Genomic DNA, 19023 nt, shown 5'->3' with positions numbered 1-19023 from the left:
TTTGAAGAATGCCTCATAATACAAGAGACACATGTGTGCTGCTGGTCCCTATCCAGTAAGAAAATGTGGAGGGGTAGGATGAAGCCCCAAAAGGAATGCACTGAAGATAAAGGAAATATTGGCACAACTAAAAACAAGAAAGAAAGGATACAACCGCTGATCTTAATCTCTTCCTGCAGGAAATCCCAAAGAACCTGCATATTTCTAATTATTGCTTTTTTGCCAACTAGAAACATAGTTCTGGAAACATATTTGGCTTTGATATCATCTTCCTGTGTTCTAAGACAACTGAAGAAAAGGCTGTCATAACTTAATTACTGCTTTCCAACTTTTGAAATATTTATTCCAACAGCAACTTATTTTTAAGAGAATGTACTCTACAAATATATGCAGCATGTTGGCAACTCTGTTTTTGTTGTTGTTTGCTTGGTTTGGTTTGGTTTGGTTTGGGTTTTTTTTAATGGAACAGCAACATGCCCATGCCTGTTGACAATTGTCGAAGCAAACTCAAAAGTGAGACTTTTAAGAAGTCAGCACCAATAAGCAGCAAATGCAGTACAAGTAGTAGATATTTACCACGCTACAGCAATCCACATTATTGTTTGCCTGTATGGGAAACCTGTCCATCTCTGCTTTATGAGACATATTGCTCAAAGTGTCCCAGGTTCCACATATATATATGGGATAGCTCCGCCAGTAGACTTGTAATCTCATGGTCATGGGTTCGAGCCTCATGTTGGGCAAAAAAATTCCAGCGTGATTGGGGGTTAGACTAGGTGACCCTCAGAGTCCCTTCCAATTCTACCAGGCTATGATTCTAAATGTATAAAACAAAGCATGCCATTACGCCATATAAGAATAGAGTGCTCCGTTATAGATCCCATTTAGTTATCCAGCATCGAGATCCAATGCATTCCGAGAAGAACAGATCAATAACAAAATGTTCTGCCTTCTACTTATTGTTCCAAATAAAAGTGTACTGCAGTGGCATTAGCATACCAGTGTCTTTCTTATCAGCAAAAGAAACAAAATCATGTCATACTGCATAAAAATAATCAATTTGTGACTGGCCTCTAAGAATTCAAAACTGATGTGTTACCTTTTCCATTCCTACAACATAGAATAGCTTTTCCCCTACCAATTTTTAAGGCAGGCATGTTTCCAATGCTGGGATGTGGTGAGCCATGCTGCCACAAGCACAAACTAAACTACCTCTTGGGGGGCGGGGGGAGAATCTGAGAAAACAAAGAGAACAACCATAATGTTGGATCCACTGCTGCTATGTGCTTCGTAATGTCACCAATCTCTTTTAGGAAGTCTTTCCAAAACCCTTCTACCACTGGGTAGAAGTTGCCAATATGTTCCTTTTGAACTGTCACCTCTCCAACTATCTGCAAATACCTTCCCCATCATTCTTGCTGGTTGAACCAGAATGTATCATCACTTTTGTAGTATTTTTTAGAAAGTTCTCACTTGTATGAACAGATAATGGTGCCGTCCCCCCAAAAATTGGGCTCTTGTGTATCATTTCGCCTATATCTGTCTTTTCCATGGATTTGATATTTCTTAATCTGATCATAGTAACATCTATCTAGAGGTAGTTTATTTTAGAGACCATTTTAGTTTATTTTAGAGACCATTGAAGCTTTTCTTAACAGCCAGGTAAACCTTTCAAATGGTATTACTGTCCTGGTGGCCTGCTTTTTAGTAAGATGCCTTTGGGATTAATAGAGGTATTTAATAGATGTTTTTGTGATAAAATGTCAAGCATCATGCAGTTCTAGCCAATCTGCTGGTGTATCTTGTAATTTGTGCCTCATTGTGTCTTCTGACAGGGGTCTTCCTTATAAAATAATAGATAATCTCCTAATCAATATAGTTCCTGCACCTTCCATCTTGCAAAGCATTTTTCTTTTTCTCTTAAGTTATATTCCCAACTAAATTCCAACTTAGAATGGATAAGCAGGTAACTCCTAAACTACAGAGGTCAACTCATCTTTGTTAATTGGTTTTCAGTGCCCATTATTTTCTGATCTTTCCTGGGAGGAAAATGTCAAAGCCCTCTCAATGCAAGGAGCTGAGAAGGCAGCTCCCTAAGCATCATCTCTTATACCTTTGAGATTCAAAGTCTTCTCTAGACTGCTCTGCAACACCCATACTCACATGTAACCTGTGGAAAACTCAGTGGACACCTTCTGTGCCAACTTTTAAATGCCTGCTGAAAACTATCTTACTTTTGTCATCACTCCCCCTGGGTATCCCATCCTAGTATTCAGTTGCTTACTATGTGGATTATTATATCTGCTCTAGCATTGTCAATGAAAAAGAATCCTCAAAAGGAAGAATTCATTTGTTTATTAAAACATGGGGAATACTATGCTAGACATCTCCATCCTATAAATGGATTTAGAATATGAAACATGTATTAAAGTGACAAAAAGGAGGCATAAAATATCATATACATATTGGCTTCAAGATAAAAATACTATTTTAAGAAATGTAGCACATGCTCCGTTAATTAACACCTAACGTCTAATTTGTCATCATTTATTTGCCTGTTGCACAAAAAAGCAACTCTTAATCATCTAATTGATATATTTGCTTCAAGGGCCATTGCACACAATATGGCCCAATTATACACATTTTCTAATGCAGGTACATTTTGGAGGTTGCCTCAGTCAACTGGGAGCTCCTTGCAACGTGTCAGAAGCATGTTAAAATGCATGTTTCTTTCGAGCACTATATATTATTGACTTTTGTGTATATGCTAAACATGTACAATGTACTGCAATTCTTATGCATTGTCCTTGAAATTTCATGGAATGTATTAACTTAACTCTTCCGTTTAAGAAAGTGTGTGTGTGCACGCGCACGTGCGCGCGCGCACACACACACACCAATAGCTATTTGGCTTATAGTGGAAAGGTAGATTTCAATGCTTCAGGGCTTCCTATAGCTCAGGTCATGTTCATATACTCCTCCTTAACTATAAGAGAAATGCCTCCCTGACTGCAACAACATACTTTCCCCATATGGCAACTACAAAAATATTTGTATTTCTGGTCTGTCAGATTTGGCTCCTGTCAGGTTTGGGGCAGGGTAGAAAGCGAAGTTGAGGAAGGAGCTAAAGCCAGGCAATGGACAGAGCTGCACAATCCTGGGCTAAGATGGAGCAGAACCTCGTTCCTTCTAAAGTGTGAGCAAGTGTGATCTGGATGCACAGTATCTACTCTGCTCTACTATGACACTTCTTGGCTGGTTTCCGTGTAATTCCCTGCTTTGGCCAAAACTGGGTGGAAGCATGCAAAGTGAATCCCCCTCAGGACCACACTAAGCCAGCTCCTTCTGGAAAAATAATATTGTTTTTAATCTGTCAATGGGATAACAATTGCATTCTTACCTGATCTGATCTTCTGCATTGGTAACTGCCTCATTGTATTGATCCAAGGTCATCTTGTAGATTTCAGAATTCTGAAAGTTTAAAAAGGCATCACCCAGCATTACAAATTAATGTTTCTTAAGCAGCATAGTCCAGTACAAAGGCTCTTAAACTGATAAAGGCAAGCGGGACATATGCTATACATTAAAGCACCAAAAGGGAGGGGTAACAGGGATGAAAATGCTTGCAAAAATAAAGGATTCTGAAGCTCATCATCATCATTTATACCCTACAGATAAAATAATAGCTAAAAACATACCAGTGAGCTTCAGCATGTATCATTTCATACATGAGCTCCTGTAGTCAACCGTATTGCACTGAGTGAGAATGAGCAAATTAGCAGCCCACTTCCAATCCAAAGAAAATATACTCAAGAATTGGGCTTTCAGGTATATGGGGAAAGTTCTCCTAGCAACTGCTGGTGCCTTTCTGAGAGATAAGCTTCTAGCTTGGAGATCCACAGGTCTGGCAAGGGCAACGTCAACCAGTCATTATTGTAAAGGTATAAATAACCAAATCAGAAACAGAAAAGGCAGGTTAATTGAAAAGCAAGTATCCAAACATTAGCCTTTTTATAAGTTAGGTTTGGGGAAAAGGATCCAGTCCATAGGATGGATTGATGGGTGGAGCTGCCCATTAATCACCTGACATCACAATAATATCAGGTGACCCAAAGTAAAAATGTTCCTGTGTGGTACAGCTCAAATTTAATCAGACAACACAAAGAAATATTTGCACTTACATCAAGCAATACTCTGGGGGTTTGCCAGGAGTGAAACAAACCTGCTCTGGACAACAATCACACCAGAACTTGCTGTCAACGTCGATCAGCTGATCAGCACTGACAGCAAACCTCACTCACAAAAAATAGTTGGGATCACACTTTAAGGTTCCCAATTGTTCCTTTGGAGCAGGAGGGTGTGGTTTGTGAAAACAGCCTCAGGGGCCAAATTTGACCCAAAAGCCAAAGATTTTCCACCCCTGTTATAAACAATCTCTTGACAGCATCCTACATTTACTTTGATTAAACTCCACCTGAACTTAGACACCACAGCAACTTTTCAAATATAGTAACTTCACTTTGTGAAGTAAAGCAATGTATGAAATTTTATCCAATTCAAGAGAAAGCTGATCTTCCCTAGCCTTCATAAAAAAGTCTTAAGACTGCAAATAATGCACAAGATATTCATTGCTTTATACTTCAGTTGTAAACTGGGACTAAAGTTGTATGCCCCAGGCACTATGCAACCTAAACGACTTTGAACGATTATTTCATTCTACCAACCCACTGGGGAAAGGAATAATTTCCTAACTATATTGTCCATCCTTCCCCTTATTTCTTTGAGACTAAAATGGGGGGGAGAGAGAGAGATTTTGGAGAAGAACTTGAGGAACAACTTTGGAATTGTTTTTTGGAAGAGACTACCGTTTGGATCTATCTCAAATAGGACTTGAGAAAATGCTCTAAACATACAACGCTGGTACATGTGCCCAACAACACTGAATAAAATTAACAGCATTATATCCAAACTCTGCTGGTGGGAATGCACTTTGAGGTGTTCTTGAGGAGACACAAGAACATTTTACGCTGTTTAGTGAGGGGCAATGAGCGTAAAATAAATTCTCTCACCTGGTGGCAATGAGAGGTTTAACAGGAAGGAAGAGCAGACAGAGGGGTAAACTCTTGGCTGGAACTCCCTTCCTCCCCGCATCATAAGATGCAGAGAAGACTGGGTGCCATAACACCATCATACTCAATGGGCTGGTAATGTTCTTTACAATGCTCTTGTGAGGAGAAAAATGGAAAGAAAACAAATCATGTACACCACCCTGGCTTCTTGAAGGAAAGGTGCAAGACAAATGTGAGAATGAAGTCCTATTAAAGAACAGTTCCATACATACAGCAAATTGTGCTTGTTATGGATAATCTGCAGCAAATATACAGTGTACATGACAGGCACACATCCCAAAATATCCAGATATAAACACTGATGAACCTTGGCCCAAACATGATTGTCACATAAAGCATGGAATGATTCCTAGCCCTTTCATCTATGCAACATAAGCAAATGGCATATGGACACATTTCCTCTGTAAACTTCCTGATTAACAGTGAGAGGCTAAATAGATAAACACAAATCTAAATAATCAAGTTATTTTTTTTTTACTGTGTAACTCCCTTTCTGGAGGATCCTTGCCCTTTTCAGATTGTATCATGATTCTCACAAGTGTTATTTTCCTTCCATTTCCTCAGCACAGCAGCTGAAACAAAGTTTTATTCCTGCATTTACTTTTATCCTCCAGCAATGTCTAGCCACAAAGCTTAGGGAAAATGGAACTTAAACAGAAAAAAGACCACTCATTATGCTTACAATCTTGCCCCTTCTCAGATAGTTTTGTATTTCTGTGCACTTCCCTACCACTTTCCTTGCAGAGTTCATAAATTAGCAGGTTCATATAAGCATGCTTTGATATTCCTTTCAAATTTGCTATATGAAAGCATCATTGTTAGATGTATCTTTATGCATGACACAAAGAAGCCCAGCAGGGAATTGTTTTCACAGGTTTTCAATAAAAAAAACTCTTTCAGGAACTGACAAATTGCAGATGAGGCTTCACCTCAAAATGTACTTTGGCAGCCAGAGCTATCTGTCAGTCTGTCTGTCTATCGATGTGTGTTACATAATGGTTAATTTTATTTCACTTTAGAACTTTAAACACTCTGTCCTCTCCCTCTCTCAGGTCACCAGCCTGGAATGCAGATTTTAATAGCACCTTCCCTCCCACCTGCACTGCACAGCCCTGCAACTCCCTGCTGTTCCTCACTTGCCTCTGAAAAACCCAAAGACCCGTGCCTCCATTAATTAAAATTGCCATTAAAAATTAAATATTGTGAATAAGTAGGTGTGAGCATTATCTCCATGGGTTTCATAAATCTCACTGTTTCTCCAATTACTTCTCAAGCAATTTTCATATTTCATACTGTCTGATTTCTCATAGGACCTGGATTTGCAAGATCAAAACGATGACAAAAAGTAGAAAAAAGCAAGCAAGAGCGGAAGGTAGCAAAATGAAACATTTTGCAGGCAACAGGAAGGAGCCCCATCAAATTCTATTAGCCAGCAGTGATCTGCAACGAAGGAGCAGCAGGAATGGAAAATAAGAACAAATATGTTGTACATAAGGCTCAGCATGAAGCTGGGATTTAACCCTAACCCTAAGACTGAAAACAGAAAAAGAAATTGATTAACAGGGATGTTTTCCTTTTTTTATTTAAAGCAATTTATTGGGTTTTACAATAAAAGTAAACATAATAAACAATATAACATTTGTCTTAACATAGTTTCACATTTTCTTTGGACTTCCTCACATCTCCCGCTCCCACTTTCATCGTTGTAACATTTTGTCAGCAATTTATCATCTTATTTAAATTCTTATATCCTTTCTATATTTCATAATCTTATAATTCTCGAAAGGAGTTAAATTTTCACAGTCTTACTTATTTTCTTAAAAACTTCTAAATTTAGTGGTGCTCAGTTATTTTAGTCTAGCATCTTATTTAGCATTCACTCAAATTACAATGCTTTTGTAAATAATTCTTAAATTTCTTCCAATCCTCCTCAATCCTCTCTTCTCCCAGGTCACGAATTCTGCCGGTCATTTCAGCCAGTTCCATGTAGTCTATCAGTTGCATCTGCCATTCTTCCAGTGTGGGTAGATCTTGAGTTTTCCAGTGTTTTGCGAGAAGTATCCTTGCTGCTGTTGTTGCATACATAAAAAATGTCTGGTCCTTCTTTGCCACCCCTTGGCCGACAATACCCAAAAGGAAAGCCTCTGGTTTCTTAGTGAAGGTATATTTAAATACCTTTTTCAATTCGTTATAAATCATTTCCCAGAACGCCTTCACTTTAGGGCAAGTCCACCAGAGGTGGAAGAACGTTCCCTCACACTCTCTACATTTCCAACACTTATTATCAGACAGGTGGTAAATTTTTGCGAGTTTGACTGGGGTCATATACCATCTATAAATCATTTTCATTACATTTTCTTTCAGAGCGTTACATGCAGTAAATTTCAATCCATTACTCCACAACCTCTCCCAGTCCTCAAACATGATATTATACCCAATGTCCTGTGCCCACCTTATCATAGCCGATTTAACCGTTTCATCTTGTGTATTCCATTTCAACAGCAAGTTATACATCCTTGAAAGGACCTTAATCTTTGGTTCTAACAATTCTGTTTCTAGTTTCGATTTCTCCACCTGGAACCCTAGTTTCTTATCATTTTTAAAAACTTCTTTAATCTGAGCGTAATGTAACCAATCTCGCACTTTGTCTTTCATTTTCTCCAAACTCTGCAATTTCCAATTGTCTCCATCCTTTTCTAGTATTTCCCAATATTTTGGCCATTTAGCCTCCATATTGGGTCTTTTTCGGGCCTTAGCTTCCAGAGGTGAAAGCCACCTTGGTGTTTTATTTTCCAGCAAGTCTTTATATTTTGTCCAGACATTAAACAGTGATTTTCTGACAATATGGTTCTTAAAGGCCTTATTTGCTTTAACCTTGTCATACCATAAATATGCATGCCATCCAAAAGCATTGTTAAACCCTTCCAAATCTAACACATCAGTGTCTTCAAGAAGTAGCCAGTCTTTTAGCCAGCAGAACGCTGCGGCTTCATAATACAACTTTAAGTCTGGCAGGGCAAAGCCCCCTCTTTGTTTTGCATCGGTTAATATCTTAAACTTAATTCTGGGCTTTTTGCCCTGCCAGACAAACTTAGAAATGTCTCTCTGCCACTTCTGAAAGCACTCCGTTTTGTCCAAAACCTGAAGTGTTTGAAATAAAAACAACATCCTTGGCAATACATTCATCTTGATAGCAGCAATTCGGCCTAACAAAGAAAGTTTCAATTTTGACCAACTATCTAAGTCTCTCTTAATTTCTGTCCAGCATTTTTCATAATTGTCCTTAAATAGACTTAGATTTTTTGCTGTTATGTTTACCCCTAGGTATTTTACTTTTTTAACCACATTAAGTTCCGTCTCATTCTGAAACCGTTCTGACTCTGTATCAACAGGGATGTTTTCCAGGTGTGTTTTATAAAATGATTACAGAAGAATCTTTGGCTATAGTAAACACACCAACAAGAGGGCAGTACTTTAGTGACAAGTTTGTAAAAAAAAAAACACATGCACACAAGGCTATCACCATGTATTTATCCTGCACAAGTCTCAGTTAACTTTCCATCAGCTACTCAAAACAACATGATAAAATCAAAGTTCACTATCAAAACCCCAATACAATGCAATACAGTACAAAGCTACAACTTAAAAGTCAGAAGCAATTAAACTTCTTACTTTCAACAATAAAAAGAAATACAGGCTAGAGTGCCTTACAAAAACTGATTAGAGTCTAGTGGAACAATAGTAGTTGTAATGGCTGGCAAGTCTGTTTTGGGAGTGTGTTTCCACTCCCTACCAAGAATGTCCTACTCTATTGCATTAGCAGATTGTGCCCTCCCTTCAAGTAACTTGAAGAGCATATTTTCATCCTTGGTTCTAAGAACACAGGATACAATTTCTCCACGAAGACCTTCTTTGTGCACTTTCCTGTTGCTCCTCAAAGCTGTGGAACAGCTTTGCCCTCTCTAAACACCAAGCCAGGCTTCTCTGTCAAACAGCTCCACTTCTACAAAACTTCTACTTGGAGAAGGAAACTGAGCTTCACCTTTCCTTCACCATTACCAGTTAAGCTTCCCTTTAAGACCAGGCGCTTCCTAGATACCATACTGGCCACAGCAGTCCTTCCTTGAGACTTGTAGTCCATCAGAGCAACCAGTTAGGAAGAGGATGCCTCAATAAGTCTTTAGTTGGATTTTAATCATTTATCTTAAGTGTGTCTATGCAATTTCCCTTTGGACTTGGGACTACAGATTTCATGCATGGTTAGCTGCTCGTCAACTTTGCTAATAACTTCCAGCAGATAAGTCTGAAATAAACTGAAAGATCTAAGGACCAGCCAGTTGATTATCAGTGTCAGATATTGAATACAAGGCCTGAAATCTGAGATTATAGGCATGTGCTTAATTTTATGTTTTTTTCTAAGCAAACTCTTATTAGCATAAATTTACAGGAGCAGAAGGGAAAGGATTTGATGTCCAGGATTTTATAGCAATTCATATGCTGCCATTTTAATGAACGCTGGAGCGGCTCCGAAGTCTGAATACACAGCAAAAATGCAATGTGTGAAGTAGCAATGCAGTGATTTCACCTACTGAGAGGCACGCACGCTGTATTCTTCCTGTAGGCAGCTGTTGGAGCAAATTTCCCATCTGGAAAAAAACTGCACTTAACATCAGGCACTTTTAAAAAGTGTTATGAAAATAGTGAGTAACTGCAGTGTTTCATATAAGGTGGGAAAGCTGTGACTAGTCCTACATTATGCTGTGCAGATATGTGCCCCCCAAAGAAATATAACTGATATTTTTGATGGGGAATGCCAAAAATACACAAGCTATGTAGGACATATGCCTGTTCAGTTCTGTAACATGCACAAATTATAGGAGAAACTGTATAGGGGGTAGGTGGGGGGCTGGATTAAATCCTCAAACCCCACCTCCAGCTCTCGTCAGTTTTAGGCAAAGTATGCAATTCAAGGATCATTTAATCATCATTGAGGGGCTGGACTTTAGGTACCTTACAATTCTGTAGAATCTGTGATTCTATGGAACAGGAGATATGTGGAACTACTTTTCCAGCTCATCACAAAGGCTGCTTCATTTCACTTGCCTAAACTACACATTGGTCTAGGTGAGATATAAGATGCCTGACTGAAAAACACGGAAGAGAAAGACAAAAACCAGAAATTTATCATTTTTAGGAAAGGTCCTTTCCTGGTGTTAAAACAGCAGCAAGGGGGGTGGAGGTGAAAATACCTCAACAACCTTATTAGGCTGAGAACTGGGTCAATGGATCAAAAGCTGCTTCCTTGTTTGTTTTTTAAAGAAAAACAGAACAATCGCAAGTTATATTGAGGTATGTTGACATGGCAGTGCCTAGAACCTTGTCAGTGGTCATAGCGCTGAAAGATACAAAGAGGATTAATGGCTGTTGAAACATTGCCAGCCTAGATGAATGCTAGCGATCCCCGTGATGAAACAGAGCAGACCAACAGAGGAGGCCTTGACAAATGCTGCAGATGACAGCTGCAGGATTACATGGTGCAATCTGCCTAGTACCTGACAGGAGCATCACTTAGAATCCCTCCTCCCTTGTTGCTGCGAGTTCTCTCCTGCGTTCAGAACGGGAGCCCATATCCTGCTGGAAGGAATGTGCATCCCACAATGCATGTAAAAAGGCAATAACACCACATTTTTCGCACCATGCAACAAAACAAAAGGGAAAAGGCAGCAAAAGGAAAGGGAATTGAGCACCGGCTACCTCTGTCGCGAGACTCTCCTGTAAGGGTTTTTTGGGCCGCCTGGTAATAACCAGGGCTATTTAAATTGGAAATTAAGAGCCCTTATGACCTTGTACAGCTGTCGCTCTCTTCCACTTTGACACGGAAAACTAGTGGGATAAATATAGCAGTATTTCAGGAAACACAAATATCATTCATTGAAAAACAAAGCTAGGACAAAGCCTCAGCAGCAGCAAATGCAAAATGCAGCTGCCATTATCCTTTTGGGGTGCCTACTGCAAGGAGGATTTGTGTTCAAATTCCAGAGGACTAACTAGGCTTACCCATTTGTTATTTCAGTGTGCTGTTTGCCTCTTGCAGTCATATAAAGTTTATTTTTAAAAAACTAAAAAAACATCCACAGCATCATGGGAACCTGCATCTGCATCCTAAACCTCCTTGATGATTTTCAGTTAATCGGTTAAGATGCGCAATATGACGAACCTCTACAATGTAGCTTTCTGGACAAATTACATGTTGGAATCACTCCCCGCGTTCACTAATGTTTTAGTTTTTTATATTTTTATAAATGATATTTATTGAAAATTTTTAAAATTACAAAAAAAGACAAAGCAGAGAAAGAAAAAAGAAACAAAAAAGAGAAAAAGAAAACAAACCACATCCAACAATACAAATTCAAAAAACAAAAATACACCACAAACATATAAAAATAAAACCAACATTCTCAAATCTTCAACTTTCATTACCTTCTTTCTTTGACCTCCTCCTCCTCCCTTTTTTTGTATCCCAGTTATTAATTATCGCAGCAAATCCTTTCCATATTTCATAATATTCTGTCATTACATTACCTTTATCTATTTTCATCTTATCTTATAAAAAACCTTAAAACTTAAATCTTATTTTAAACATTTTTGCTAGAGCCAAGTAATTTCGTTCCAACATTTTTCTAACAGTCATCAGTTTTATAAAACAATCCTAGTAGTAAAAAAAAAGAAATAGAAACAATCCAATCTTCATCCAGCGTCCCTTCCTCCTGGTCCCGGGTTTTGTCAGTCCTTTTTATCCCATCGATCTAGCGCATTAACCTGGTAACCTTATATCCGAGGCCCTTAAGTCCCTTCCGTGTCCCTTCCGCAGCTCTTCTTCATATTCACCTTCCACTCGTGGGAACTCCAGCTTGGTAATGTTTTTGACCCTTTTCAACAAATCAGCCCCTTTTCCATAGTCCAGACTAAACTCCATGTAGTATTTAAAGACATGTTTCAGAATCCCTCCAAAGTTGAGAGCCCCCACAGCTCCAAACATCTCACGGCCCATTGCCAGACTCCGAAAGTCCAAACATCCCTGCATAGGGGGGGTCTATCCAACCCCCCATTTCCAAATCAGTCCAAACTTTATCTTTCCTAATCTGGCTTTTTCCAAGTTCATTTGTCAAATCCAAAAGCTCATGTTCCTGCTGGGCCGCAGCTCCCTCCATCTCTGGCGCCCAAGATTCCGCAACATCCTCTTCTCTTAATGTTTTAGAACACAATCCCGTGCCTTGAGTATCCTGAACACAAGGGAGTTTCTACCCATTTATAATACGTTGATGATTCTGTTGATTTTATATCAAAAGTGTGTGTAAATAAACATTTCAAAGCTGTGAAATAAGGCTCTCAAGGCAGTTATTATTGGTATTAAATGTAATTTATACCAAGTCTCTCAATGTAGCTATTATTAACAACAGTAATTCATCTAGAATTGTTAAAATGCAGTATGCTTTACAATCACTAACTCCCATAAAGAATCTGGTGTGCATATTATTACTACTCACTTGCAGCTGAGGAACTTGGCCAAGATCATGACTTGACCAAGAAGGCTTGGTTCAACATTCAAGCACAGGCCTGACAAACTTGACCTCTGAAGCCAAGCATGACCCAGCAGCTGTAGGTGCTTAACAGTTTCCCTCTTCACTTTTTCAGGCTCACAAATGCAAAGTCAGGAGGTTTAGCAAGCCCTTCATGGGCCCCCACACCACTGGCTGGGCTGAGATCAGCTTGATGGGTCATAAGTTGTGCAAGCCTGCAATCTGTGCTTCTACAACCGTGGTTCCCAACATGGGGCACATGCCCCACGGGGGGGGATTTGATTTTTAAGGGGGGCAATTTGAGAATGAGTTATTAACAGTTAATTTTTCTGGATTTCTTATACTTCTAGGGGCCTCATATATAGTGTATAAATATATATTGTGACATACACATTTTTAAAGTTAAAATCAGCTTGTTTAGACCAAGCTAATGGCCTTTTAGGCTTCTTCCATGTGAATAGGAGTTCACTTTTTGAATAAGAAGAATTATATGTCACGGGGGGGGGGGGGCACCAGGATTCTAGAGATGCTTAGGTGGCGCATGGCCAAAAAAAGGTTGGGAACCACTGTTCTACAAGTACTCTAGTGTGGTAATGCTCACTACTATTCTGATTTCCATGTCCTTTTTAGACGATCCCTTTCCCTACGCTGGGAGCCATTTCAAGGACTCTAGAGCTAAAACTCTGTTCTTTGATGCAGGTGGATGAAATGGAGTGTACTGGAGTGAAGAAAGAAGGGTAGAGGTGTTAGATTTCCACATATTTTCTGAACAATGCTATTCAGGGTCAGCTTGACCACAAGCATCAAAAGATCAGTTACTTAAGGTACAGTGGTACCTCTGGACGCGAACGGAATCCGTTCCAGAGCCCCGTTCACATCCTGAAGCGAACGCAACCCGCGTCTGTGCATGCACGAGCGGCGAAAGTAACGTGTTCCATTACTTTTGGGTTGCCATGGAGCATAACCTGAAAACACTCAACCTGAAGTGACTTCAACCCGAGGTATGACTGTATTTGCACAAGACCTTTTATACAGTTATTTCTCAGTGCGGTTCACTATCTAGCAGCACCTACCCACAAGCTAGAAACGATTCTCATTTCTCTTCAAACTGGCACATTCAGTGCAGCTGCCACACATGCAACCTGGGATTGGACAAGGGCGCAGGTACTAGTTTTAAAAAATTGTGGATGTTATTTATTAAAGTCATGCAACACATGCGGACATTTTCTGCAGTGATAGTAGGACCAAATCTGTCTAAATAGTAGGACCCCTGTCTAACTAGATCGCTAATCTAGTAAGCTCAGAAGGTTGTCTGAAGCCGATGTTGCTAGAGGCTTCATACTTCTCTTTGGAGTGCTCTAGAGGTATGTGCCCCCAAATGGCTATGTCTCCAAAGTTCTTATACTCTCTGTTATTTTATTCCCTAGCATAAATTGGGTAGTGCTGAAGATTATGTCGCTGGGTAAGTTGGCTGTTATTTAATAGCAGCAGCAGCAGCAGCAACCACAACATAGCCATTAAGATTTCTAAATGAAGTCCTGGTAGCCCTGTTCAGGGATGGCTTATCCATCCCCTCACTCCTTCAATGCATGCAGTGAAGCCAAGTGTGGAATGTGACCATTCTGCTCATTCCCTTGTCTGTGAAACTGCGAAACCATAAACGCTGAATTAGAATTCACTTCAGGATCAGAGAAGAGAGAGATAGCTGCAATGCTGGGGGGGGGGTGTGAAATCTTTTCTCTCTGGGTGAAATCTTTTCACATTTCCTGGTTCATGAAAGGGGACAGCAGCAGAATAAGATCCCCCTAAATCAGAATTGGCGTTTGGTACTAGCAGGAGGATAAGAACAATATCCGCAATAGATGAGTAGCAAAAGTAGAGGAGGACATAAAACACAGAGGTGCCTGGTGGTGGTGAATACTCATCAGGAGCAGAGGAAACCAAGGTCTACATTACATGCATCCAGATAAGCGAAAAAACCTGTGACCAACTGCTTTCCATGATGGGCTGTGAGCAGAAGTAGAATACAAAAGTTCCCAGACTGTGGCATGCCCCTTCCTACTGTAGAATCCAGGGAAATCCAACCTCTTTCCAGCACCCCGCCCAATTCTCCAGCAGATATACTGAATAAATTACTGACCTTTATGACTGCACAGGTGGACAGCAGAAAAGGGTTTACCATTTTACTGTCAGCTGTGCAAGCCACCAACACCATCAAAAGTGAAATTACATCCAGTTGCTCCGAATATAACCGGTTATAATTGACTTCTTGATCTGAGAATGTTGTAACTGGAATTTTTTCATTCCCGTCTAGCAAAAATGAACCCAATAATGATATCTAACATATTGACAGCAGCAAAATTGATTGTTGCTAAAAACCTGAGGGGGCGGGGTTTGAAATAAAAGTACACAGAAGTGCACAGCCCAATGATAAAAATTAATAATGTCATGAGGTTGAGAGACAGTATACCAGGATCCTAAATTTGTGAAAGAGTCCTTTTACTATATATTAGAGAAGAGATTAATAGGTATTCATGCTTTAGTATTCTTAATAATATAACTACTTTAGCTTTAATAATTCTGAATATACTATATATGACGTTCTGATGTGAAATATATAGAGTATTTACTATCCTGTTGATCTTGTATTTAAACAACATCCATATTCCTGCTCCTTCCTCACTTTGTACAAATGTGGCCTAAAACCTTTAGGGGGTGAGGAACTTGAAACATTACTGTTGCAATAAGAATTGTTTTACATCTCTCCGTCAATTTTTTTGTACATTTTAAATGCAGCTTTTAAGACATTTAGACTTATTTATTTTTATGAACATGGTGCCTTCAAGGACACAGAAACACAAAGCTGTACAATATACAATAGTTGACAGAGGATCGACACTTGAAATGTTAAAAATCCAGCTCCACCCCCAACATGCCTACAAAAGCCAGCAATGTTTTGTGAACAATGGCAATTCATGATGGATCAAGGAAGAAAAGGAGCTGTATGTCATTCTATTAATTATTCTGAAGTCAGGCACACACCGTTTGTCAATGCCTGCATTAAAGAAGGGTAGGCAACATCTCAAACAGGGGTGGGGAATCTGTGGTCCTCCAGATGTTGTTGAACTTATATCTCCCATCCCCATTGACTATGCTATCTAAGGCTGGTGGGAGTTGGACAGCAAGAACATCTAGACCAGAGCTTTTCAAACTGTGTGTCGCAGTATGTAGGTGTGTTGCGTGAACGCTCTCCATGCTGGAAAGGGGTTAGTTTAAAGTCCAGTTTGCTAGCAAAACTGAATTACTGTGTCGCGAAATGATGTATGTCTAAAAAGTGTGTCACCAACATGGACAATTTGGAAAGCTCTGAACTAGAGAGCCATGGTTTCCCCATCCTTGATCTTAGAAAGTAGAAGCAAAGGGAATGAAAGATAACTCAAATGTGTGAGGAATACATGAAGAGATAGCTGAGCACAAGGCCAGCTAACATTAGGAAAGAGAATAAGAAGGAAACTATTTAAAGTGATTGTTAAAAAGATAGAAGTGAATATAAACACCAAAGCAGTATTGATATTTGTTGACGCGGAGAAAGCGTTTGATAATATCTCTTGGAGTTTTATGAAGAAGAATCTGCATGGGATGGGGGTAGGCCAAGGTTTTGAAAATGGTATAGGTGCAATATACTCTGAACAAAAGGCTAAATTAATTGTAAATAATGTGGTTACGGAAGAATTTAAGATAGAAAAAGGGACACGACAGGGGTGCCCAATTTCCCCACTGCTTTTTATATCGGTCCTGGAGGTTTTGCTAAATATGATTAGAAAGGACCGGTTGGTTAAGGGCATACAGGTCGGAGCTAAACAGTACAAATTGAGAGCATTTGCAGATGACCTAGTATTGACGTTACAGGAGCCAGAATCTAGTACTAAAAGAGTTTTAGAATTAATTCAGGAATTTGGTCAGGTGGCAGGTTTTAAATTGAACAAGTTAAAAACTAAGGTTTTAGAGAAAAACTTAACACCGATTGAAAGAGAGAGGTTTCAGAATGAGACAGGATTGAATGTGGTAAAGAAAGTGAAATACTTGGGGATTAATATGACAGCCAAAAATGGGAACTTATTTAAAGATAATTACGAAAAATGTTGGACGGAAGTGAAAAAAGATTTAGAAATTTGGTCAAATTTGAAACTCTCGTTGCTGGGCCGTATTGCTGTGATAAAGATGAATGTATTGCCTAGAATGTTGTTTTTGTTTCAGACATTACAAATTGTAGATAAGATGGACTGTTTCAAGAAGTGGCAGAGAGATATTTCTAGATTTGTCTGGCAGGGCAAGAAGCCCAGAATAAAATTTAAGATATTAACTGACGCCAAGGAAAGAGGTGGATTTGCCCTGCCAGACCTTAAACTTTATTATGAATCAGCAGCTTTCTGCTGGCTGAAAGAATGGCTACTTCTTGAAAATACAGACATTTTGGATTTAGAAGGTTTTAACAATGTATTTGGATGGCATGCATACTTATGGTATGATAAGGTCAAAGCACACAAAGCATTTAAAAATCATACTGTTAGGAAAGCATTGTTTAATGTCTGGATAAGATACAAAGACTTATTGGAAAATAAAACCCCAAGGTGGCTGTCACCAATGGAAGCAAAAGCTCTGAAAAGGCTCAATATGGAGGCCAAATGGCCGACATATTGGGAAATTTTGGAGCAAGAAGGAGATAAATTGAGACTGCAGAGTTTTGAAAAATTAAAAAATAAAGTGAGAGATTGGCTCCACTACTATCAGATAATGGAGGCATATAATTTGGATAAGAAAATAGGCTTCCAAGTGGAAAAGTCAAAATTAGAAACAGAATTGTTAGAACCCAAAACTAAAAATTTGTCAAGAATGTATAACTTGCTGTTGAAATGGAATACTCAGGATGAAACGGTGAAATCTGCTATGATTAAATGGGCACAAGATGTTGGACATAATATTATGTTCGCTGACTGGGAACAGTTATGGACCACAGGTATGAAGTTTACGGCATGTAATGCCTTAAGAGAGAATATTACGAAAATGATATACAGGTGGTACATGACCCCAGTCAAGCTTGCAAAAATTTATCATTTGCCCGATAATAAATGTTGGAAATGTAAAGAAACTGAAGGTACATTCTTTCACCTTTGGTGGACGTGCCCAAAGATTAAGGCTTTCTGGGAAATGATATATAATGAACTGAAAAAGGTATTTAAATATACCTTTCTGAAGAAACCAGAGGCCTTTCTCTTGGGCATTGTCGGCCAACTGGTGCCAAAGAAGGACAGAACCTTTTTCATGTATGCTACAACAGCAGCAAGAATACTTATCGCAAAGTATTGGAAGACACAAGATCTACCCACTTTGGAAGAATGGCAGATGAAGGTGATTGACTACATGGAATTGGCGGAAATGACTGGCAGAATCCGAGACCAGGGAGAAGAGTCGGTGAAAGAAGACTGGAAAAAATTTAAGGACTATTTACAGAAATATTGTAAAATTAAGGAACTTTAGAAGGATGCTGGATAGAAATTAAGAGGTTTTTAGCTGTAATGCTTTAAGAGACATGGGGGGGGAAAAAAGGTTAACAATTGGGTAAAAGATTAATGGTAAGGATTTGCTGAACCAACAAACTGAATTGGAATACAAAGAAGGGAGGTATGAGGAGGTCTGGGGAAATAAGAGTAAGGAAGATAGGTTATGGAACATTAGTGTGTTTTTAACTGTTTTATTTTGTATGTTTTTTCTTACTTTTTGCTTTTTTGCTGTAATTTATACTTTTTTCTTTGTTTTCTGTATTTTTGTGAAACTTTAATAAATATCATTTTAAAAAAAAAATAAAGTGATTGTTAAAAAGTAAACCATGGCCAAAGTGCCATCCACCCCGCTTCATTTTTATTATCCAAACGACTGCAAATTACTCAGTTGTGCAGCACCCAGCCAGTCAAGCTTTGCTAAATAACCCTGGTAAGGGCAGGGCTGAGTGAGAAACAGCCAAACAAACAATTATGAGATGTCCCAGACAAGATCAAGGGAAATGTGGCAAACCTCCCAGGTTATACATGCAGCCTGTTACAGTTTCCCCTCAGCATACCGGCAAAGCGGCAAGCACTGCTTCTAAAACTTCTGATATTCAAAGGCTCATTTGGTTGACAGGAAGCCTGTGGATTTGTGGACAGATTGTCACACAAACTGTCAAGTTTTTAGAGAAATGATCAGACCTTCTTTTGCCTGCGTTACGGAGCACATCAAAGGCACATAAGACAAACCAGACGCAGACTGCATGGATC

The 19023-nt window shown here is 39.2% G+C and overlaps 1 protein-coding gene across 6 annotated transcripts in view; it reads right to left on the bottom strand.

Moving 5' to 3' along the window:
• CHCHD6 (coiled-coil-helix-coiled-coil-helix domain containing 6) overlaps window positions 1-19023 on the bottom strand; it is a 194465-nt gene that overhangs the window by 78837 nt on the left and 96605 nt on the right. For all 6 annotated transcript variants that reach the window (XM_080996967.1, XM_080996971.1, XM_080996968.1 and 3 more), the window contains one exon: window positions 3401-3471. In XM_080996967.1, coding sequence (XP_080853093.1) covers window positions 3401-3471 — 71 coding nt within the window. The remainder of the gene's footprint in view (window positions 1-3400; window positions 3472-19023) is intronic.

Source organism: Podarcis pityusensis (assembly GCF_964106645.2).
Source record: "Podarcis pityusensis genome assembly, chromosome: 2".
Classification (NCBI taxonomy): domain Eukaryota; kingdom Metazoa; phylum Chordata; class Lepidosauria; order Squamata; family Lacertidae; genus Podarcis; species Podarcis pityusensis.
This window is presented reverse-complemented; position numbering and strand designations above follow the sequence as displayed.